General features: G+C 36.6%; 1 protein-coding gene across 4 annotated transcripts in view; it reads left to right on the top strand.

The window, feature by feature from the left end:
- The window catches only part of QKI (QKI, KH domain containing RNA binding), a 156,843-nt gene that overhangs the window by 99,688 nt on the left and 33,207 nt on the right, over nucleotides 1-23,948 (top strand). For all 4 annotated transcript variants that reach the window (XM_084284191.1, XM_084284188.1, XM_084284190.1 and 1 more), the window contains exon 4: nucleotides 6,172-6,315. In XM_084284191.1, the coding sequence (XP_084140317.1) occupies nucleotides 6,172-6,315 (144 nt within the window). The remainder of the gene's footprint in view (nucleotides 1-6,171; nucleotides 6,316-23,948) is intronic.

The following is a 23,948-nucleotide window of genomic DNA, read 5'->3' as shown; positions in this document are numbered from 1 at the left end:
TCTGTTGCTTCAGGAGAAGTGAGGATACTGAGGTACATTCTCAACATTCCCCTGTGCTAGTGGCTTTATTTATTTAAAAAGCCTCTGCTACTGAGCTGTGTTTGGATTTTCTAATGACCAACAGTGCTGGAATTTGTGTGAATTATCTTGGAAAAACTGCACAGGATGGGAGTAGTACTTTTTAATGCTATGGGCCATAGCTTTCTAAAATGAAAGAAAAGTAATCCTTGTGGAAAACTTTTTGCTTGTTTGTTTTGATCACATTGCATTCTTTCGTTGTTGTTTAATATATCCCTGCCTGTTTATAGATCCACAGATACTGGAAAAGTATTTGTTTTCAGTTTTTCAGTTTTCTTTAATGTCATTTTAACAGCTGGAAATGACAGGATTCTATTTCATTAGGGTTTTTTTTTTTAATTAGTCAACTTCTTTTTAGTTGATGGGCCATACTTTAGGCATTTGTTGTGAGAAACAGTTTGAGCTTTTAAAATGTGCTTAATGAAAATATTCTGTGATTTGGGGCCTTCTTTCTCATATTTTGCCCTTTCACCATTTTGAATCTCTTGAACAATTTCAGCCAGGCTTGACAGACACTTCTTTCTTTTGGGTTTCAAGTTCTGTGAAAACTGTTGCGTAGGTAGAGGAGATAATAACCCTGGTTGAGGGATGGGATATGACAAGTTTTCAGTCATCTGTTTTGCTTAGTTTACAGTTGGCTAGTTATCTGTGGTCGCTTCTTTTTTTGGTCAAATCAATAGCAGAGGTACTAAGAAGGAAGCTTTGGGATGAGATATGAAGATACAAGTATAAATGGCCTTGAAGTATTGGGATCCAGGAGGAATAAGGCACTTGGAATTACTATTGTAAAGGTGAGGTTTATGGAAAACAGGATGGAAATCAACAGGGAGAAGGACTTCGTTTTTAATATTAAAACTTGGCTGTTTAGATGCAAATCAGGTGCATCCTCTGCTTGCTTTTTATCTCCTTAACAACAACAACAAAAAAAATCAAAGCATAACAACAACAAAATCCTCCTCCGCTCCCCCAGAACAAAACCTCTAACCTTTTCTCTTTTATGATTTTTGTGGAATGAAATTTCAACAAGTCGTAGAAAGAAAATCTTTTTAACTACTTGACCCAGTGACCTTACTATTAAGTTAAATATTGAACAGTTTCTTTAAGTCCATTATTGTGTACAGGTACCCTGAGGATAATGAGTGTATACTCACAGGCAACAGAAGGAAAACAAAATCTGTTTACAGAATTAGGCCATATTTAAGGATACTGAAATTTCTGCCAGACAAGGAACACAGTGAAATTTCATCTGCCAGTTATATTACTCTTAATGTTCTTTAATTTAGCAGACAAGATAGTTTGGTTGTAATTAAGCTCTTCTAATACTGTTGTTCCCCAAGCTTGTGGCATAAATCATTTTATTCTCTAATTTCCTGCATCTTTTCTATCTCCATTTTTCCTGTATAATTCTTACATAAACAATTTCAGGGATGCAGCAGAACTTCATGCTGTAAATTACTTCTTGTGTACGTTATGCAGTTTTGAATATATGTAATTGAATTTATTTTCCCTCAGTCTTTTATTCAGTTTTTCTGGTTTTCTTGGTGCTATTTCTTTCTTCAATGTATGTTCCCGTCCTGCTGTGCTAACGAATGTGTTTTGGCCCAAAGTAACTCTCAAGGCAATTCCTATTACTCCTTATGGTTTTTAACTCTGGACAGAGCTGGCAATGTGGCTGAATCACTTTGTAGTGCTGCTGAAGGATGAGAGGCAATGGGCACAGACTGAAATACAGAGAAGTTCTATTTAAACATGAGAAAAAAAAAAAAAGGCTTTTTTTTTTTTTTTTAAACCATGACTAGAAGTCAGACATTGGAACAGGTTGTCTGGAGTGGCTGTGGAGTCTCCAACCTTGGAGACACTCAAAATGTGGCCCTTAGCAACATGCTCTAGTTGACCCTGCCCTGAGCAGGGTGTTGGACGGGGTGATTGCCAGGCATCCCTTCTGACCTCAGCCATTCTGATGCTTCAAGTTATTGGGTTTGTCTCAGCTGCAATTCAATTCAAGGTAGCCACCATTTCCAATTTCTTTCTGTTGTGGTTTAGCCTCGTCAGGCAGCTCAGCACTGCCCAGCCCATGGTCATTGTCCCCAGAAGAGATAGGGGAGAGAATTGGAAAGGTAAAAGAGCAATAACTCATGGGTTGAGAGGAGGGCAGTTCACCAGGTGAAGCAGTATCTGGGGTACACAAGCAACTCCAAGCAAGGGATCCCCTCGCTGCTTCCCATCGGCAGGCAGGGGTTTGGCTGCTCCCAGGCCAGCAGGGCTCAGCACGCCGAGCGGCTCCTCGGGGGACAGACGCCATCACTCCCAATGTTCTCCCTTCCTCCTCCTTTGCTCCAGCTGAGCACGGTGCTTCATAACTTGGGACATTCCTCTGCCCAGGCTGTCCTGGCTGTGTCCCCCCCAGCTCCTGGTGCACCCCCAGCCTCTCACTGGCAGGGCCATGCCAGGAGTAGAAGGGTCCTGGGCTCTGTGTGAGCACGGCTCTGCAACAGCTGAAACATCGGGGGGTTATCACCGCCATTTTCTTCAAAAACACAGCACACAGCTTTGTTTTGTTCCTCTGTGAAGAAAATCAAACATCTTAACCAAAATCATGACACTTTCTACAAAGTTTCACAGTGAGCAACTCCTAGTCATTTCCTCCTGATTGCTGTTGCATCACTTTTTCCCAAAAAACAATTTCAGAACCAAACTCAAAATAACCCTTAAAGTCTCAGACCATATTTTGAGTCTTAAGATGAACACTTTCCAAGCAGAATTCCAGACAATACTCAGTTGACCTGAGTTCAGCTTTTTACAGGACTGGGAAAAGATGTTTTTAAGACTAATTGCATAAAGGCAACTAGTTTAATTTAAGTAATTGTTTTACTTGAGGGAAAATATATTTTCCCAACATCTCTTCAGGGTTTAAAAGAAGAATAAGGTCGCATAAAAAGTTGCACCTCTTAACTGCAAGTTCTCTCTCCTCCTACGAGCCTAGCCTTGCAATGCATTTTGGATCTCATTTCCTGTTGGAATTAATGACTTAGTGTATATCTGAATTTCCAGTGGTGGTGTTTGTTTGTTTTTAAAGGAAACATACAAGGAAACCCCCAAACCATTTGTGCAACTTTCCACTAGGCTCCTAACAAAGCAAATGACAGACATTTGCAGAACAATTAACCCACTAGGAAGCAACTTGTGGAACACAGTTGGAGCAGTAGAAGGACTCTGAGCCCAAGTGTATTGAGACAGAAGAAATTAGAAGCCTGTTCCTGACTGTTCCTTTTTTTTTTTTTTTTTTTTTTTTGACTAATTGTTTTTTCAAAATACATCCTACAGACTTCCATTCTCCTTAAACTTTCCTTCCGTCTCACCAGTTAACTTCAGAAACGGTACTCTCCCCAGCAGCAAGGCGCCCATTAGTGTATTAGAACACTTTTGAAGGAGCAGTAACAGTCATGCACGTGTTCAGTTGTCATCCTGCTGGTAGTTGTGTGACTGTGTTGTGAGGTCTGACCTTGACAGTGCACGTGATTATTGACCTAAAACAGTGTGTTACACCTAAGAATAAATCATGGGGTGTGCAAGTCTTGCGAATACATGACCTACAGTATAATCTGTGTATTATCTTACATAACTTCTTAAAAACTAAACAAACCCAACACTACGATGACAGAAAACTACTTATGCTGCAATGGAATAATTTGAAGTACAGCATCAATACTTGAGCCATTGTTAGTCTGAAATTCTCCAATACCGAATCACAGAGAGGCAGTCTACTTCCTATTATATATTGAAGTATTTTTTGTTTATTCTAAAAGTTATAAGTCAGGCATACATGCACTGGAACAATGCTTTATTTTTCTTTGTTGAAAGGTAGTGAGACTTTGCATTGTGTTATTTTCATTGTAAAAGAAATCATTGGAGCGCAGCAGGCCCCTTTCTTGGCCCATTGTCTACAAGTATTGCATTGGTCACGCCATAGGTAGCTAAAACTGCATTTAGATATCCTCTCTTTTTTTAGGAAAAAAACTGGCTGTTTTATGTGGGGATAATTCTCCTTGTCACTTGTCCGTCTTGCTCTAATATTATTGGGAGTTGTTACGGTTGTGCAGGTTATCATGAATTTGTTATGTTAGTACACCTGTACCTTTTCCATTCTTTGTGTCAGCTCACTAGCTGTTCGTGCAAGAAGAGAGCAGAATGTTCTTTGCTGTGCTATGTTCTTTGCTGTGCCTTCTGCTGGTTTAGGAACCTTATCTAATTAATCTTAATTTAACAAAATACTTTTCACTACCTCATATGAATATAGCTTGTCACAATTTTAAAATAAAATAACTCACTTCTGCTTCAGATTTTTTATTTTTTAAATGAATAGTTTAAATAGTAATAGTGGAGTTTTGTTCATGACTGAGTGAAATAAGCTTTGAATGCCTAGCGGTAGATAGTTCCTTCAGAAATTAAATTACAGCAAGGAACTTATAACTCACCTGCACTTTGTGTCAGGATCTGTTTTATAAATGAGGGTTACTTTTCTCTTACTCATTTTTCAGCTTCTGAAATTCAGAGATTTTATAGCTACCATTGTTTATAAAGTTACTTGGGATAACATTTCTAAGATAATCAAAAAGAGAGTTCTTAAAATAAAAAAATCACAGTGGCTGATAAAGGGAACTTGTGTATATGTACACGTGTTACAGGGAGAATAATGAAAAGAAATTTCCTCCAAAGTACTGATTTTTTACATAAATTTTCTATACTCCTCTCATGATTTTCCATTTTTATTCTTGTCTATTCCACAAAACATTTCAGACTTAAAGCAGATGCATTAAAGATAGAACATTCTAAAGAACAGTGCTCCTTCAGGTATTTATGAATATAAAGTACTTCATGTATTTTCTGGTATTAAATCTTTCTGATTTCCTGGAGGAATTTTAATGAAAGGACATGTTTACAATTAACGTCACTGGTTTTAATTTTTTTTAGATGTGAATTGTGGTTAAGCCACAAATATTTATTTGTATTACAAGCAGAAGACTTTTTTTTGTTTTAATTCATGGTATTTTAACTTTAATTCAGTGGTTTTAAATAAATCCGTTTATTTAGGGGGGCATTTATTTGGATTCAGATGTTGCCGTAATAAACCTTGATCTTTTTACTATAGTATTGGTTGTTTTTTTTCCCCCCAAAGTCTTTACACATTTTATTACATTTTAAATATTGTTGTATTTAAATTTAGCTATCTCTATTACCTGTTTAATAAAAATGGAGTTGGAAAGTTTCTACTGGGTTGCATTAATTCTTTCTGAAAGAATGGATAGTTGTATATGTAAATTATATTGATATCTGCAGTTCAAAGTATTTATTAAAAAAAAAATTGTTTAGCATGCTCTCTCTTCCTCTAAAATTGCTGCTAAGATTTATCTTTGGGATTGTTAATGCCGTTGATGTTACAGAGGACCTGTGTAATAGTGACTGTCTTGTTTTGCGGTCTTCTGTGGACAGTATTAAAGCAGCCTTTCCATCTCCTCCTTGTCTCTGCCCTTCATCCAGTGTGTGTATTTCCTTTTCGATGTTCTGTTCAATGTTTTTGAACCTTTTCTGCATGAGTATTGAAAAGCAGTTCTTGCCACTGAAGAATCATACTCTTCACATCCTTTGGAGAGATTCAGCTGGGCTTTCTGTGTATCACATCTGTTTAACTTTTTGAAAACATTAGGTTGCCTAACCACAAGTGTGTTCTATCTGTTTAACCCGCAGAATGTTCCAAAGAATATTGGTAGCAACCATATTTCTGTAGTACTTTGTGTTCTTACTTCTTTGGTTGGGAAAGGTAGTCTAAGAAAGCCTACTTGTTTTGTAGTTATCCTTAAAGAAAAGAAACAAAATTCCCCCCAAACATTTTCTAAAAGATACTTTTAAACTTGAGCTCTTGTTAAATAATGATGTGAAATAAAACTGTCTCCACAGTATCCAGAAGACTTTTTTCCCATCTTTTGCTGAAAATACAGTTGATACTATTCACAGAACTGAGTTTATCTACTGTTTATGTGATTGTTTTATACAGGATGTAGCAGTGCTCATACTCTGTGTGTTTTATTTTTTTAGGAAGAACAAAACCGAGGCAAGCCCAACTGGGAACACCTGAACGAAGATTTACATGTACTTATCACTGTGGAGGATGCTCAAAACAGAGCAGAAATAAAACTGAAGAGGGCTGTTGAAGAAGTAAAAAAGTTACTGATACCCGCAGTAAGTATTTGTATGCAAGTCTTTGATGTACATTTTCAGGAGTTGCTTATGAAAAATAATTAATACTACTGCAGAGTAGCATCCTAAAGGGAAGTTCAGGAATTAGTTGTTAATAATGTAATGATTTTTAAATGTTTCATCCCTGATTGAATTATTCCTCAGATTAGAGTAATTCTTTTTGGTTTATTTTATTCCTGTTTCAGATATATATACAGGAAGTTCTCACTGCCTTTAAAAAGCAGTGCTGAACTGCTACAAACATTAGCTTTTTTTACCTTCTTTCAGTATACAAGGATGTTCTGCTTTAAAGCTTGGGAAATTGGACATGGTTTTATGTTCATTTAAGATTTTGGTACTTTCAGAGAAGAAGGCATGTTTTCTCAGGTCATTGTATTAAGCATCTTCCAAAAAGACCAAAACCCTTCAGAAATGCAGTATCAAAAAACTTTGCCATCACTTATATTGGGGAGAAATAAATATAGTAGAACTAGAAAATGTGTTGTATTCCTTATTCCCTGATAATACAAACTGCCTTGTGCCCAGCTAGATGACTTGAACTTTTTTCTTTTTTTTTTTTTTTAAAAAGTTCAAAGCCTTAAAAGGTTTTAACTTTTGCAGGGACCGGAATTACCCTGCGCGAGCCCTTCTCTTAGATCTGCTCTGTATTCTCACTCAAAGCGAAGTGACTCAGCATGGCAGTGTAGTATGTTCCATGAAAGTAAATTCCATCTTGTACTGTTTTTTCCACCATTTTTGTGTCATTTTAGCATCATAAAAATAAATTGCATCTTTTTCACTGGACGAAATCTTGTCCTTATGAGAAAAAAATGAGTTTATCTTGTGAAGGAAAGTAGTAGTTGGTGTTCAAACAACCTAGTGACTTTGGGTGTTTTGTTAATAAATTAATAAAGGCTGGCTGTGAGGAAGCTTGTGGTGACACAAACTGTGTAAGAAAAAATATTCAGAATACATGTAGAAGTTACCAAAGATCAGGGGAAAGTCTTAATTTTTTGATTTAACAAAATATAGTAGGATGTTAAATAGGAAGTATGAAAAAGATACAATGTACATCTTTGCATGATTTCAATTTCTGAAAGCAAAAGACAACTAGAGAAAGACATTAAGAATTTATCCATTTACGTAAGAGATCTAGAGCGTGTTAGGACTGACTTCATAATCAGGTTAGAAAGAGTAACAGGAAAAAGACTTTATATTGGCAAAACTAAAACTCCTAAGATCATTCTTTAACTAGTATGTAGTGTGTAAAGTTTTTAAAAAAATCTTCCCTTTGATACAGAATTAATTTTGTCAAAATTTGAGTCTTCTACTGGGTACCTTTTATTGCCAAATATATGACTGAAGGGTTATGTTAAAAATGATCCGGTAGATCACAAAAAAAAAAAAGTGTGTATGAAGTACTAATGTGTAAACTCTGAGTGTTTGTGTTGCACTTGGTTTCTGGAACTGGTATATGTTGTGGTAGAGTCAACCAGCTCTTCGTCTTGAAAATGCTCTCCCCTATTTAGTGTCTTAGTCAGTTGGGGGAATTCTGTAGTACTTCTTGCAGAATTTTTAAAATTATCTTTCTAAAGAGAAATGTTTTTTTTTCCCTTTAGGAAAAAAACAAATTGGTGCTAACTATTGTCCAAACGTAGTATCTGTTGGAAAATGCTTTGACAGGAATGTGTTCATTAATTTCTTTATATATTTTGTTTGGGCATAAGATATTTGAGTGGTTCTTATCCCAACTACAGAGGTTGAAGGTCTGATTCAGTTCTGAAAAGTATGTTTAATTGAAACAGGAATATGTAGTATGTACAAATGGAGTGATACATAGGCAAACTTGTTTTTTGCCACTACCTGTTGTGCCTATTCAGTAAGTGTCATAGCTGTATGATCAAATTCCAGGCTCAGACAGTTTGAGGGTTGAAAACTTCTGTTTTAGTTTAAAGTTCTCATCTTTTAATCTTTCCATGAAAGAAACGAGAAACCTTTAAGTAATCAGGGCAAACACAGGCATTTTAATTTAAAAAAAGGGAATTCTAGTTAATTGTAAGGTGGGGGAAGTTCTGTCTGTTGGAAGATTCCAAAGTTACTCTAAGAAGTATAAATGGAAAATTGGAAAGTTATTTTCACATAATAGAATATCTGCAACTATTCTGTTTTCCAAAAAAAAGTGAGAGGATTTAAATTGATAAAACGATCGGTGTGTATCTGTTTATTTCCATCCAACTTAACTAAAATTTGAGATTATGTAGGAGATTAAATTCTATCTTATTCTTGCCATGCAGTGACAATGATTTCATTTTCCAAAATATACTTCAAAAAAGCAAGTATGTGGTAAAGATGGGAATGAGAGGAATTTCTTGGCACAATTGGTTCTTTTCATACTGAGGTTACTAAAAAACTTAATGATATTTTATACCAACTGTGCACAAATAGGTATATTTCTAAAAATAGATGCGTGAAGGTACTTGAGAGAACAGGGGCTATTTCACTAGTAAGGACGGTTTCTTCTTGTCTTACAAATCTGGATCCCTAGTGGTATTTTTCCTTGTGATTGTGAATTTATTAATTTCCCTTTTCACTTGGCTTGAAGCAGACAAGCTAAACAAGCCATTTTTCTCCCTGAGGAGAAAGTCCAAAATGGTGCTTGTTTTGTTTTTTGTTTGTTTTTAATATTTAATAATTTTGCAGTTCTTTGAAAAGAAAACTTGTTTTGGCTGTACTTCAAATTCTATAAAGCTAATTCTTTTCCTCTTCCCATAGTTCAGTGAAATATTGGTCATTATCTACACCTGCAAGATCTTATGGTGCTGCTTCTTTCATGTTTTTCTCCAAAGAAAAACAGGAAGAATAAAGCATTCAGTAGGCTTCTGGGATCACATTGAACTGTACTGTCCTTATGCTCTCTCTGACGTGATTCCTACAGGTTATTGATCTCTCCTCTCCGCTTTGAGAGTTTATTTGTTATTTGCAAGAGTTCAGTAAAGATGGGCAGCTCTTTCAAAGGAAAGACAAAAGATATTCTGGTTTGTACGTTGCAGAAAATAAAAGAAAGTGCAGTGTGTATGGAAGGGGACTTAATATATGTTATAGTTTATCAGAGTAACTTGGGTAATTATTAAAGGTTTGGAATTACTATTTTGGATACTGGGTGGTAGGGCTAAGGTCCTATACTTTAGAAATACATGTTGTAAGAAGTGTTGAAAAAACTCTTATAGCTGAATGTGTTTCCCGGATAAGCCTTTTATTATGCAGATGTCCAGGTCTCATTAGTAATATACCTTTTGTGCTGTTTCTTCTGTAGATGCATCTATAGCAGGCATAAAATTTCATGCAAGTGGTTTTTACCCCTTTTACCATTGACTCCACATTCTTCGTTTTTGAGGGGGAGATCATACACCCAGCTTCTACTCATCTATTCTAATTTGATCTGGGATCAGTATGTTTCAAAGCCTTTGTATTGCTCTTCCCTGATAGGGGCAGCTGTTGTTTTACTTAGTTGCTGTCTCCAACTTGTCTGAAGCCAACTGCAAAATAGTTTGTGAATGCTCCCTGTCAGCCTGAATATATCATTTGCCACTCCAGTAACAGTATTTTAAGATTGTAATGGGAAGGAATGTTTCAGTAGAAGACTCTATTCTTTTGTTAGTGCATATCGTTCTTGCCTGTAATAGTGATTTCAGATTTTTTCAGTCTTGAATATCTTTTATATTTAGCTGTATGGTATGGGGAGAGGTATCATTATTTATATTCAGCATTTCATCCTATGCAGTACTAAGTGTTTGTGCTGTAGCTGAGGAAATTAAAAATGGAGTAGGGAAATGATGCAAAATAAAGCAGTTACCAGAACACTATTGCCACACAAATGTTGACTGTGTAAATTCATGAAGAATTCCAAATTAATTAATTGAGGGAAGCTTGAATAATTCTTACCATACAGAGGAGCTGAAGTTAGAAATTAATTTTGTTAGTCTTCAGGTCAAATTTCAAGAAAAAGTTTGCAGAGCTGCAAAGCCTCAAATGTGGAAGCAGAAGCACCAAACTGGACTGAAGAGGATTGGATTTAATTATTGTTACTGCCCTTTAACCATGTCATATTTGCTGACATGACCGTAGTTTATTTCCAGCAAGCTGTTCTGAAAGGTAAATAAATATGAATTAGTGAAACTGGGAAATAAGGGAATTAAAGCATACACTCTGTCCTCTAAACATTTTCATAGATGACAGAGAAAAAATAGCTATGCTTAACAAATAATAGAGTAGTAAAAAATCAGAATGAGAGCAGCTGTGGAAGTACCTGAAAATTGCCCAGGAGGCCGAAGCAGTTGCTGAGAGTGATTGATTGAATCTTCTGGAGTTAAGGTTTTACTATTGGGTGAATTTATTTTGGCCTGAGGGGCTGGTAAGGTTAAGTACGAGGTACTGCCAGAACAGTGAGAGTAGGAGCAGCAAACAGAGTTCTTAGAAGACATGTTAACCAGGGCAGTACTATATGAAATACCAGCTGCTTTCAGAGGAAAATAAGCAACTTAACAGTGTAAGAACTTATGCTTCATTTTAATTTTGCTGCAATAAAAATGGCCTCACAAAGTTACAACTGAATTCTGTATCGTGGAGAACAGGAGAAGCTCATGCTGATGATGCCTGTCCTCAGTATAAGCTGCGGTGAAGGACAGGACGGGGAAAAACCTTAAAAATAAATCTTAAGTGAAAAGATTAAAACAGGTAGTAATCCCTTGTTCTGTGAACAGTGTTATTTTCTGTATAATAGAAGGCAAAAGAATTAAGAGTAAAGGAAATAGAGGAAGGAAGTCTGGGGAAGACGGGTTTGATCTTCACCTCGAAGATAGTTTTAGCCATCTCTCTGCTTTGATAAAAAAGTAATTGAATAAAAAAATCAAGTAAAGAACTATTCCCAGTAAGCATCATGGACTTTGGGAGCATGCTAGTCTTCCTTACGTTCAGTGTCTTGAAACGTAGTATGCCAGCAAAAATACCAGCAAAGCGCTGTATGAAGTTTTAATGCAGACAAAGCTAAAGTAAACATTGGTGACTCAGTGGCTAAACAAAAATATCTGTGTTAAATGGAATAGTCTCTTTTTCGATGGCTATTGCTTTACCTTGTGAAGAAACATAAGAGAAACACAGGACAAGCCTTTCATGGTTACACTGAATGGCTTGTTTTTGCTGAAGTGAGTCTTCTCCTCAGTAGTCTGGCTCCGGCATAAAAGGATTTTACGTATAGACTTACTTCTTCCAAATGTTAGCTGTACTTGTTATCAAAGCAGCAGCAGAAAGTGACATTACAGTGTTTCATCTGGTTTAATGTGTTGTATACTGCACTTTTTTTTTTTTTTTTTACCAAATCGGAACATCCTTTGTAGTCATGCTTGGTATGTAAGTACTGGCGGTCCTCCTTGTTTACTCCTTATTACTAGAGATGTTCCTTTGATGTTTCTATTTTTAGTCACTCCTAAATATATAAAACTCATTTTATTTATATAACAGGAGAGGAAAAAAACAAGGGACAACAGTACTGGCAGAATGTGTTGTTGCTTTCAGATGGCTAAGTTAAAAGCATTTCCTTCCCAAAGACTGTCTTCAAGTATGATAAAGTGGGGATCTTTAATAACTAATAAAGGCGGGGAAAAAAAGCAGATTTCTGATACCTCCCTTATAAATATTGTTGTCAATTCTAGTTGTGGTTTATTTTCAACTTCCTACAATAAACTGTAGGATGTCTTCATTTTTAACCTGATGTCCTTGTGTGCTGAACTCTGCACAGCAAAAGCTAATGTTGTAGTGAAAACCAGATACAACAGAAAGAATTCTGATCATGCTTTAGTAAAATGGAGGGGGGGGAAAAAGGACAGGAGGGGAGGAATATATTGTAGTAATGCTTTACATTATTGTCCTGTAGCTAAAATGAGCAAAAGCTTAAATTTTGAATGATATTAGGAAGATTTCATTTGTCTTAGTCATCTGAAAAAACACAATGAATTCTGCATGCAAGTTTGACTTCGCTGAATAGCTCTTTCTAACTCACTCCTGCGTGGTATGCTGGTTTTATATTTTCGCTTTCACAAGTGAGGATGTAGTGCTGCCTTCTGTAGTCTCCCTGTTGAAACATCGGTCACGCTGTGCAATACGTTGTTTGTTTCTTTTTCAATTAAAGTTATGAGATGAGTAAGTGATATAGTGGCATAGAAAGGACACTGCTGTCTTTAAAAGTATTTGGGAAATTCCTGCATTACATCTGTTATGTCAGTTCAGTAGCGAGTCTCTTACAGTGCACATCATGTAAATAAGCAGCTCTGTGCGTAAGGTAATGAAGCAGCTGAACTTCTTGAGAGTGATGGCTAAATAACATGTGGTAGGCTTTCTGATGTGGAGGAGAGGTGATAGCGTATTATTTTTAGTAGTATGAAGCAGACCTAGTTTTTCCATGACAGTTTGAACCAAGGGCTGCTGCAGTCCTGCCATTCCTTAATGATTTGCTGTTCCTGCTTCCTGTTTTACATCAGAAAGCGCTGCCCTTCATCTGACCGCCTAGTGCCTCCATTTGCTGGACAGCTTAACCTTGGATTAGCTGACTTGCTGTGGGGTCAGTTCTGTTTTAGCACTGACAGAAGTGATAGAATGGGAACACACAGCCAGGGAAAAAGGGCTTGCAGTAGACCACCTTTAAATATATCTGAACTTCTGCAGAACTGTGACCAAGTGTGTCCACCTGCAGATAAGATAATCAGAAATGTGGTGTAACAGAATAGAACAGAGGAAAACAAAACAAGAAATCCTACAGAAGAGGAAAGTCCCATACTGGTAATTTCAATAGCTTAACATCGTTAATAAGAGATTTAATTGAGCAGACCTTACATAAATTCTGGAATGCACTTTAACATTCTTACTCCACTGAAAGTTTTTACTGTTGTACAAGTCTGAGTTTTTTAAGTGAGGACAAGAACCTCTTAAAATATTTCACGTATGAAGTGTTCATGTATTCTACTTGATGTGTTACTGCAGTATGAAGTTTTTGAGCTTTGGCTAGTATTGACTATTAAAGAAGTTGTTCCGGCCAGATGCAAGCGTGAAGTAGCTGTCTCCGTCATTATATACAGTGGTTAAAACTCTCTAGACCAGTAGTTTATTATCAACAGAAGAATGTCTGTTGATGGAAATAATTATTTGAGACCATATTTACTGCAAGAAATTTAGGTCATTTGCAACTTAATTACATTAAATCTTGTTTAAACTGTTAAATTCCTCTTAAATTCCTCCACTCCTCTCAAGTGATCTTCACAGTACTAAGAAGAAACTAATGTTATTCATTAGAATAATTTCTGAAAGGGGATATAAAACCTGTTTTTTATATTACAATTACAAGTTTGCACTCCATTTTTAAGAAGATGGAAAATAATTAAAGGTAAGCGCAAGTTTATTTATGATGACCCGTGCAGGCACATTTTATTGTATATTTTTTTACAGATTTGGACATGTAGTCCCCAACATAAATGTGTATATATATACACACACACACAAATATATCTAGTTTAATTAGCTCATGGGTAGCAATACAGACTGATTCTTGTCTTCCCTAGGCTTTTCTTATAGTAATAGTAGAAAGAAGCTTCTCCAACAATTATTTCTAAGCATCTTAATGCAGTTGTTACTTTAAAACTTTTCCCAGGTATCTTTAATAGTTTATAGAACCCAGGAAAATAATTGTGCCTACCTACATCTTATGTTGAATACCCTATCTTTTTCATCTTCTCCTTTTCTTTCAAAATATTCATTGGAGATGTGTGCCACCCTCCTCTGTATTCATCTTTTTTAAAGTTGTTGCAGTGTGTAACTGTAAAGAAACAATAGAGTGGTGTTTCTGAAAAAGGCTCTGGTAAATTTATTAAATTGCCTTCCCAAAGAGAAGTGAAAAAGTTGTTGTATAAAAATAAGTAGACACATGCTCTGCCAAAGCAGAATTATGCATAGATTGGGGATGCTAATTAGCTTCTGCATGGTTATTCTGATATTCCATAAAATGTGCTTAATCTATTTGGTTTTGGTAGACATTGTGGACAGAAAGATGACATTGATGTATACCGGTAATTTATTTTGTGGTATCTGTAACTTTTTTTTATTCTTCATCCCATTTTTTTTCTCCTTGTTGACTTTATTTATGAGTATTCTTCCTGTGCTTCCTCTGTCTTTTTTTTTTTTTTTTTCCCCTTTCATTTCTTTGTTCTTTTTTTTTTTTTCATTTTGATGACCCTGGAATAGAATTTGTAAGCTGGGATCTTCATATAAAAACTTGTTAAAGCTTGGGAGATCCAGGGGTGCTGCTTGGCAGCAGGCTCAACATGAGCCAGCAGTGTGCCCTGCAGCCAAAAGGGCAAAATGCATTTTGGGGATGCATTAAACACAGCAGAGCCAGACAGTCAAGAGAGGTTATTTTCCCACTACATTTTTTCATTGTTGGTGCAGCCTCACCTTGAATATTGCATGCAGTTCTGGGCTTCGTGATATAAAGAGGTTGTCATTGTCCTTGAAAGTGTCCAGAGGACAACAAAGCTGGAGGGCACATCATATGAGGAGGGGCTGAGGACGCCTGGATTGTCCAGTCTGAAGAAGAGATGGCTGAGAGGCGACCTTGTTGCTCTCTGCAACTTCCTGAGGAGGGTATGGGCAGAGGAAGGCACCCATCTTTTCTCCCTGGTCACTTATGACAGGACATGTGGGAACAATACAGAGCTGTGCCAGAGATACAGACTAGTTATAAGGAAAAATTTATTTCCCGTGAGGGTGTTCAAGCACTGCAACAGGCTTCCTGGTGAGGTGGTTGATGCCCCGTGCCCATCAGTGTTCAAGACATGTTTGGACAGTGCCCTTAATCATGAGCTTTAACTTTTGGTTAGCCCCAAAGTGGTTGGGCAGTTGGATTAGATGATCTCTGCAGGTCCCTTCCATCTGAACTATGCTATTCTTTATCTAAAATCTTGATGAAGTATTTATCCCCATGTTCAAGGAGTGTCTTCTGAAGCCGTGATTCTGTTCTGTCTGCCTGCATTGGGAAAGGTGACAAGAAAATTGCAACGAACTAACCATGCATTATTTTCCTTACCTTCTTTTCTAGTTAGTTGGTCTTTTAGATTCCTCTTTTACTTCATATGGTTGACCTTGAAACCTGTTCAAAATAACTGTACTTTTTCCTTGTCAGAAAACTTTCTGTGAGGGTTGGTTGTTGTTTTTTTTTTTTTTTTTTCCCCCAACTTTGTATGTATACCTTAACTGCAGTCGAATTGTATTGATTTTGGGTACCAAAGGTTCTATTTTTTTTTTTCAGTTGGTTTTCTGTTTTGAAATTGCAGCCTTGTACCTAAGTGGAAGAAATACTAGTTACAGGATTGTTCTTGAGGAGACATAGTATAAAGAGCAAAAAATTTGTCACCCTGTTCTTCTAACATATTTTATACTAAATATTAACCAGAATGTATTAAAGAGGTCAGATAACTGTATGCGCAAGTCTTCTTGGCAGTGATTTCTGGAGGAAAGATTTTTGTGTGAAGTAACAGTAAAGTAACCAGTAAGCACTTCCATTTTCAGGCTATTTAAAGCATGCTGTATTGCTAGTGTTAGTTTTGAAATCTCTAATTATACAAAAATAAAGCTTGTCATACAGACATCTGTGGTTTAATGCTGACTGATGATTTATAGTCATCAAGCTTCTCTTCATTATGCTATTTTGACGTCAGAACACAGAAAACTCTAAGCTTTGGAAAAATGGCCAGGGTTTTCCACTTCTGGTTCAATAGGAAGCTTGAGTGTCTCTTTTTAAACAGTACTGAAATGCTTGAGCATGCAGTAGAGCACTAATGAGATTTGCTTTAATGCGTTGCTTATAGGCTAAGGTTTTAATATGAGAATGTTCTGGAGCCTGTGTCAGAAGAAACATAGTTGGCCATGATATACGAGATTGGAGCTATCTTAAATAGCTTAAGTCATGTTGGACTGAGTCATTAGTAGCTTACTTTAACTTAAACTTGGGACTGGTAAACTGTCCCGGAAAGTGAAAGCTTAGATGAACTGTTCCTGGAAGGTCACGTTGCTTGGAACACAGTGGTTAACGAGAAGTATTTATGGCTTTATCAAATTATTTTTTCTTGTGTATTGTTGGAAATGGTATGTTTTCTGCTCTTTTTTTTTTTCTTTCTTACGTATTTACAGAAGTATTTCCAAAGCTTCAGTTTATTTTCAAATATGTTGTATTAGTAAGGATAATAAATGGTTGATCTTGGTTTAGGGATGATATCTCCACTAAATTTCAGAACAAAAATTAGAAAAATAACACACAGAATTCACAGATCTAATCGCTGGTGGCTATGCTACTTCTTTCTCTGGTCAGATTAACACTGAACATAAATGGAATCTTTCAGTAATACTAGCAGCTGTTGTGACTCAGAGACCCAGGTCTCTTGGCACTTATGTGCTTAGATGATCTCAGATGCCAGATTTGGAGTGATTGATGAAGGAGAAGACAACATTGCAGGTTTTCACATCTGTTGCAAATCCTGGACAATGCTTGTAAAGGGATGCTATTTGGTCAGAGGATAATTTTTGCCTTTGATAGGTGAAACTAACTCAAGATCAAATGATACAGGTCTGTAGATAGCAAATGAGTACAGTCCGTATGTCCAGGAGCTGGGGGCATTCATAGGTGTCTGCAGCAATATATGCTGGGAAGCACAGCAGTGATCATTTCACATCAGGTGTAATTAGATAGTGGAAGATCCTTTTTAATATCCATACAATCTGTCTGAACCTGTTGTTATGACTATCCTGTTAGTTTCTCAACAGACGTTTAGAAGCTAAAAAGAGCCATTGATGGTCAGTGGTATTAGGGTTGGAGAACCTTCCAAAATAGTTTACATTTAATGTCAGTAGATTCAGATTCTTGAGCAACGTCTCTACCAAATGTTGTTTTTACAGTGATGGTTCCATGGAGAACTTTTCCCAGAAATGACTGCTTGACCTTTACCATGAGATGTACCAGTACTGTTACATCTATGTAACAAAGCTCTTGATTTCATAAAAATTCTTACCAATCCATATGAAATCTTTGTATATATGGCAAGAGTTTGAGATCAAATGTGTTGTACTGTAAAGTATGCAAAAAGAAGATTGTGGTAGGGAATAGACCAAGGGGTCTTTCTATAATTGCTACTGTCATATAGTAAAATTTTGTACACGATTTAATATTTTGTAATACAATGGAGATCTAGGTCAGTGCACTGTCCTGTGAATCACAAAATTGCTTTCAAAAAGGCTTTCTTTGTAACAGGCGTTTCTGTCCTAGGAAATCAGTATTTGTAAGTAGGTAGTGAAGAAGCTGCAAGAAACCTTACATGCACGTGAGTGTAAATAGGTTCAAACTAAAAAAGACAAACTGTCTTGAACACCCCATTTGAAGATCTTTCTTACTTACAATGCTTAATTATATTTCATACACTGTAAGTTGTTTTTGGACTTACACTTTTCTCTAGGTTATCCATGTAAGTCTTAAATTGTTGAAATAAAAGCTTTCAGGAGGGTTAAAACTGAAGGTGCAAATGATAATAAAATTGACTTGAACTTTTTTAGCGAATGAATAATCTACTCTCATCATGAAAACTAAAGCAAATTATGCATCTGCAGGTCAGATGGAACAGTACAAGGCTTATTATTTGCTTTACTGTTTGTAGAAGTTGTAGACTTCTCTAATTGGGGCAGGTCGGCTGCTCTTTTCACATAGTTCTGATCTAGAGCTTCTGCATTTTCTTAAGCTTCTCACAAAAATGTTCCTTTTGTAAAAGACCTGATCATAACAATACATTTTACTGTAATACAGCCCAGAATATGTTGGCCATATTAGGCTATCTATTGAAATTACACATTCAGAGCTAAATTGAATACTTCTATAACAGCATGTAAAGTTCATTTCAGCTCATCATTCCAAAATTGCAACACTTTTTTTTTTAAATAAAAATATATGCATGCATCCTGAGAATTTAAAAGTTAATACAGTAGTTGTGGTATGAAAATATTTCATTTCACTACAACAATACTTTCTGATGTGAAAATGTCAAAACACTTTGATTTAAAAAAAAAAAAAAAAAGAGAAAAAAACAGAAACAATGTTCTTTGCTCATAGCAAGAAATGGAGGTCTCTGAATGGAAGCTGACAAAACATTTTTTTCAACTGCAATAGTTGAATGGAATGAGATAAATACAAAAATAGTCAGCATTGAATAGACAAAGCTTAGTAGGAGTTTTATATGCATATTACAAGTCTGAAACCTATTTCTAGTGAGGAGCATTGCAAGAGGCAGTCATACTTGAGAGCAAATGCTGGTGTCTTGCATGATAGATTGGCCACCTCAGTGAGAAGCCTGCAGAAGCCATAAGAAGTTAAGATGGTGCTTTACTCCTCACAATTTGAAATGTTGTTCATGTATACACATTCATACATAATTTTAATTGAATTTATAAGGAGAAAAATAAAGTGTATGGACTACGGCTGGAAACAAAAGCTATTCAGGTCAAGATCAACTTTTTAAGTTTTAAAACTTACCAACGGTGGTTTTCAACACCTGTTTTTTAGAAATGTCAATTAAATGCTTAGCTTCATAAGCATGTAAGTGAAGCCAATGAGAAAGTCAAGTGTACATTGAAAAAAATGACACAACGTTGAAATAAATCACTTAAGTGTAGTAGATAATTAGTGTTCAGGAAAAGGGATAAAAATCTCCTAATAGAGTGGTCACCTAACTGTACCAGTTTGATTTCTAAATGAACCAACTGATTGTAATACCCTGATAATGGATTGGGCTGGGTTTGCTATACCATGTGAAAGGCACAGCAGTGTGCCTCATTATGAATATTTCTGCTGTGTTTTAAATAAAGTGATGGAGCGATGCATGATTGTTTACTTCAGAGGCTTTAGGTCAGTGTTGTACCAGTGCATCTTGTCATCTTCCTAGCCAGTACGATGTTCTTTATCTGTTATAATTTGAAGCTTTAGAGAACAATAATTTTAAAATGGTTTATTTTACACTACTATTTTGCTTATATTCTGTGGAAGCAATTTTGGACTTAAAATAAAATAGTATTTTTATGCTTTGGAAGCAGTCTATACTCTCTTCCTAAGTTACTTGTCTTCATTCAAATATAAGTAAAAATCCAAATAAACATCCAAATGTTTCTTATGCTGTGTGTGCGTTTCAGCTGCATTGTAAGAGCAGCTTAAATCTGCAGCTTACATGTGTTATGATGAATGAGTTTCTATCCTTACTTAATCTGTAGATCTGCAGAGTATGTGGTTGGAGCATTGGTTTTTGTGTCTCTGAACCTTGTAGAAATTTTCTAGCAAAATTACAGCAATTTAGCTAAATTATGGCAATATAGCAAAATTATGACAATAGCTTCAGCCTCTTTTTTGGTAAAAGTGAAGTAGTCACTTCCATATGTAGCTTTACAGAAGTTTAACAAAGGCTTATCAATAAATGGGTTTCTTCTGTAGGTTACAAACATGAGAGGAAGTAGAATCTATATATAGGTTTAGAAATAGAATTTCTCTAATCTTAAGGTTACACAACTGAAAGGAAGTGAAGAAAATTAATTCAAGGTAGTTCAGTCATTAAATCTAGTATTGAGGAGGAAGGAGGTTGGGTTTGTAGCCAATGCATTCCCAGCCCTAGCTGTTACATGGAACTGAGAACCTGCTGAAGCACTGTCAGTATTTAGTATCTATAGCCTAAAAATGTCTCAGCCTGGTTCTCATATGAAAGTCTAGGGGCTTTCTTAAAACCACCATTTGCAGAAAACCCATTTTCAGGACAGTATTTACCTTCCTTAAAAGGGTTATCTGGTAATTTTGCAGCCACGGCTATATATGATTTAGTGTATGATTCTTTAAAATGAGCACTTGGTTAATCATAGTCATTCCCGTGACTTCTTTTGTTGATGAACAACCTTGTACAAACCAGCCACACATGTTCTGAAATGAAGTTCACTGGCATGGATGTTGTCTTCAGAGAAATCCTCAAATTCAATGCCAAAATGGTCTAGCAGTATTGAAGTATCTCACCTTATGCTACCTGGCTGTTTCACTGGAGCTGAAAAAAATATTATTGGAACCTGAAATGCAGGCTGATCAAAACCAAGTAAAGAGTCATTAATGGAGTCTATCCCTAGCTAACTAGGGTAGATAGTTCAAACAGTGTTTTAGGAACTAATCACATAACAGTGGGAATGATAGGTTACCTATAAAGGACCCGTGGAAGACTTGAAAGTAGAATAAAATACACCCATCCATTTTCATGTTCTAGAACTCATGGTGAAGGGGTCATTGCCTGCACTGGAAAAAAAAATATTTGAGGGTTCTTGGGTTGGTAACCACCAATGTATTGCATTCACGCTCACCTCCTACCTTTCTTTTGGGTAACTTCTTGTTCCCAGCATTTGTGCTAAGCTGCTGTGGTAGTTTGCCACGTTTAGGAAGGGAAGTCACATATGGGAAAGCATGCACAATTTTTGCCTGAAGATTTAGTGCTTGTTTTTACGATCACTTGAAAAGATGCTAACATAATAGAAGGTTTTTTTCCAAGAGCATTTCTTCAAATGAGTTGCAAGTTGCCGGTAGCCTCTTTAGGGAGGGTGCTGGTCTTTTGATTCATCTCCTGGATTTGTTCCTCTTGGCTGATTTTTCCAGTCACCATAGACACTTGTAGAAGCCGTGCTTCCCCATTCCTTTTCAAACGCCAAAAAGTTACCTTCTACTTCTTCATAGTACTTAGCAAATAAACTTTACGGGAGGACAGAGGGACCACCATCCTTGTTCTTTTTAAAAGACAGAAATCAGGCCAGGGTTTAGGCTTTTCCAGTACTGGCCCAGAGACAGTAAATGTTTATTCTGTTCAGCATTGAACTTGTGTTTGCATTTCCATGGAAGTGGGAACAGCTGGGGCAGAAGAGCAAGGGAGCAGTCATTAGTTTCCTTCTCACTTTCTTGATTAAAAGTGACAGTGGGGGGAAAAAGAGCGTTATCACACACACAAAAAAGAACTCTCAAAAACTAACGCTGTAAAAGGACAGGGGTGGCTTTTTAAAAATTGAGACATTGCAGTGACATTGAGTTAGTGGGTACTTGCACAGTCCGTATAATGATACAACGTACGGTATTCAGTAGCACTTTACATAGTTCCTTGATCTGTAGCTTAGACGATTGTATGTAGCATGTAATAGCAGCAAGAGAATATAACTTGATTTCATTTGAGAGGTGGCTACGTATCTTCAGTAGTGAAAATGCCGACATTGGTGGTTGGACTGTCATCTCTGCTGTTCTGCTCTTTGGTTTTGCCTTCCTTATTTTTTGTTCTGCAAGACTTGGTTGAGTAGAAAATGCTTTGTCCTTGCAGTGGCAGAACCTCTCTTGTAGAAAGCCGTAGTGCGAGAGTACATCCATCCCTTCCTGTACACAAAGGTGTTGCTCCTCTTCTCCGCGCTGCACAGCCATTTTAATCTGAATGGGAAATCTGTCTGGGGACCAGAGTACAGTAATTAGCAGTCTCTTCAGAGTGTCAGAGCAGAATTACCATTGTAATGGTTTAGCTGGAGGATAAAAGGATTGAATTTGGGTCTGCCTTCCTGCCAAACCAAATGAGTTGCCATGGGAATTTTCAAATATAAGAGGCGTTTACTTAAAGCAATTTGGCGGGTTTGAATAAACTCATAAATTACGGGTTTTAGAGGAGAGATCCCTGCTTTCTGTGGCATAGGCTGAACAGCAAAGAAGGCTGTTAGAAAGCTGCTTACATTCTTAATGAGAATAAGTTGATCCATGCTCCTGTGCAGACTATCAGCTTATTAAGGCTAAACTGTTTCTGCTAAATACAGTACAGTAAGCACATTTTCAGAGACAGAGTTTGCAACAAATCCCTGGAGTAAAAAAATAAAATCTGATTGCTCGAAACATAAATTGAATTTCCTTTGCTAGATTAGATCTATTTTCAAGTAATGCTATTAAAAATGGTTCTCTGTATTGTTTCAATAAACATTAACCTGCTATTGATTTCAACTTTCCTCTGTGCATGTAATATTTATTACAACACTTGTCAAATCTGCTTCTGGAAGGGGAGGAGGGCAGTGAAGGTTTCTTTTGAAAACAAATATGGTGCTGTGGCCCTTCAGACTGTTTTTTTTCAGGTCACATGTAAATGTTTTCCCAGCTCAGGCTTGCATTCTCTCTGAAGGGAGTTGGGCTTTGACCTGCTGACTTCTTTGTCAGCACCAATGCTATTGAAATGTGAGAAGATGGACTTGCTGCTTTCACAAATGCCTCAACTGATGAGCATCACTTATGCTTGCTTAACCTTCAGTTGTGCTCAAGAAGTCAGCTGTAGTAGTAAGAACTGATGACCAGGGTTTTCCGCTATTTGTTTCAAAGCACGTATTAATGTTCTCCTGGCCGTGTAGATTTGCTAACTCACAGAATGAAATAGGGAACCTTATACAGTCGTGAATTCTTGGATATTAGACTTGAAAATGTATATTCTAGGATATGACATCCTTGGGATAGCGTGCAATGTTTTTCTCAAAAATAGCTTTTACGTTGGGCATATAGAATTAGGCTTAAATGTTTCCTTATGATCCTTTTTAGTATGTATCTCAAATCTTAACTCATCAGTGTTAAGATATTGTGGATGAACTAATTAAAAAGACAGCAGTAGTGCTGTAATGGCAGTAATTTAGGCTTTTGTTTAAAGCAGTAAAAATATGCTTAGAACTCCTTGATAGGATCTTACATCACTAGTAGGAATCCTGTAAATTAGCAAAGGAAAATAGTAAATTTGTGCTGATGATTCAGTAGCTGAACAGCTGCTAAGTTCTAACAAATTCCTAAACTTTTACTAATGATGCAGCTGAAATGCTGCTTGGTAGCCTCAGGGAACTGTTTCTGTGAAACTTCAGAACTATCTCCAAAGAAATTAGATGAAGACAAGAGTAGCATTTACTATTACTGATACTCAGAATTTTAGCTGTTCGTTTAAAGTCACTTTTAAAAGTATAGCTTTCTTATATTAATTTTATCTTCTAAACTGTACATCCTTTCAACTTCCAGCAGACTGGTTTCTCAGACTTCACCTCACCATTCTTAGATGAGGAGCAGCAAAATCTAATGATACTACCAAAGTGTTTGTGAAGTGCCTTTTGAAACTAAAACTATGAATAGTTACACTCTGTATCATGAGAGAGATACTAACCTATGAGAGGACGTCAGCATATTTTTGAAGTTAGTGAAGGAAATGTGGTGCTACAGAGAACAGTTCACAGGATGATGGGTTGAACTCACAGCATCACTTAAGTACATAGTACAAATACTGTACAGCAGCTCTGCAAACTGGTGCTGTTAAAGAAATCAGTCAGAAAAGTTCATAGGGCTCATTGGTGTTTCTCTGTACTAGAGTTTTCAAAGTTCATACTCTGTGATTTTTCTTGTGTTTCTCAATTTCGTTTCCATAGGCTTGGTGGGCCTTCTTGGTCCATAGCTGTTTGAGTCTTGTGCCTTCTTCCTCTCATGCCCTCTGGTACTGGTA

Source organism: Netta rufina (assembly GCF_964035555.1).
Source record: "Netta rufina genome assembly, chromosome: 3".
In the NCBI taxonomy this organism is placed as follows: Eukaryota; Metazoa; Chordata; class Aves; order Anseriformes; family Anatidae; genus Netta; species Netta rufina.
The sequence above is the reverse complement of the archived record's forward strand: the minus strand, read 5'-3'. Positions and strand labels throughout refer to the sequence as shown.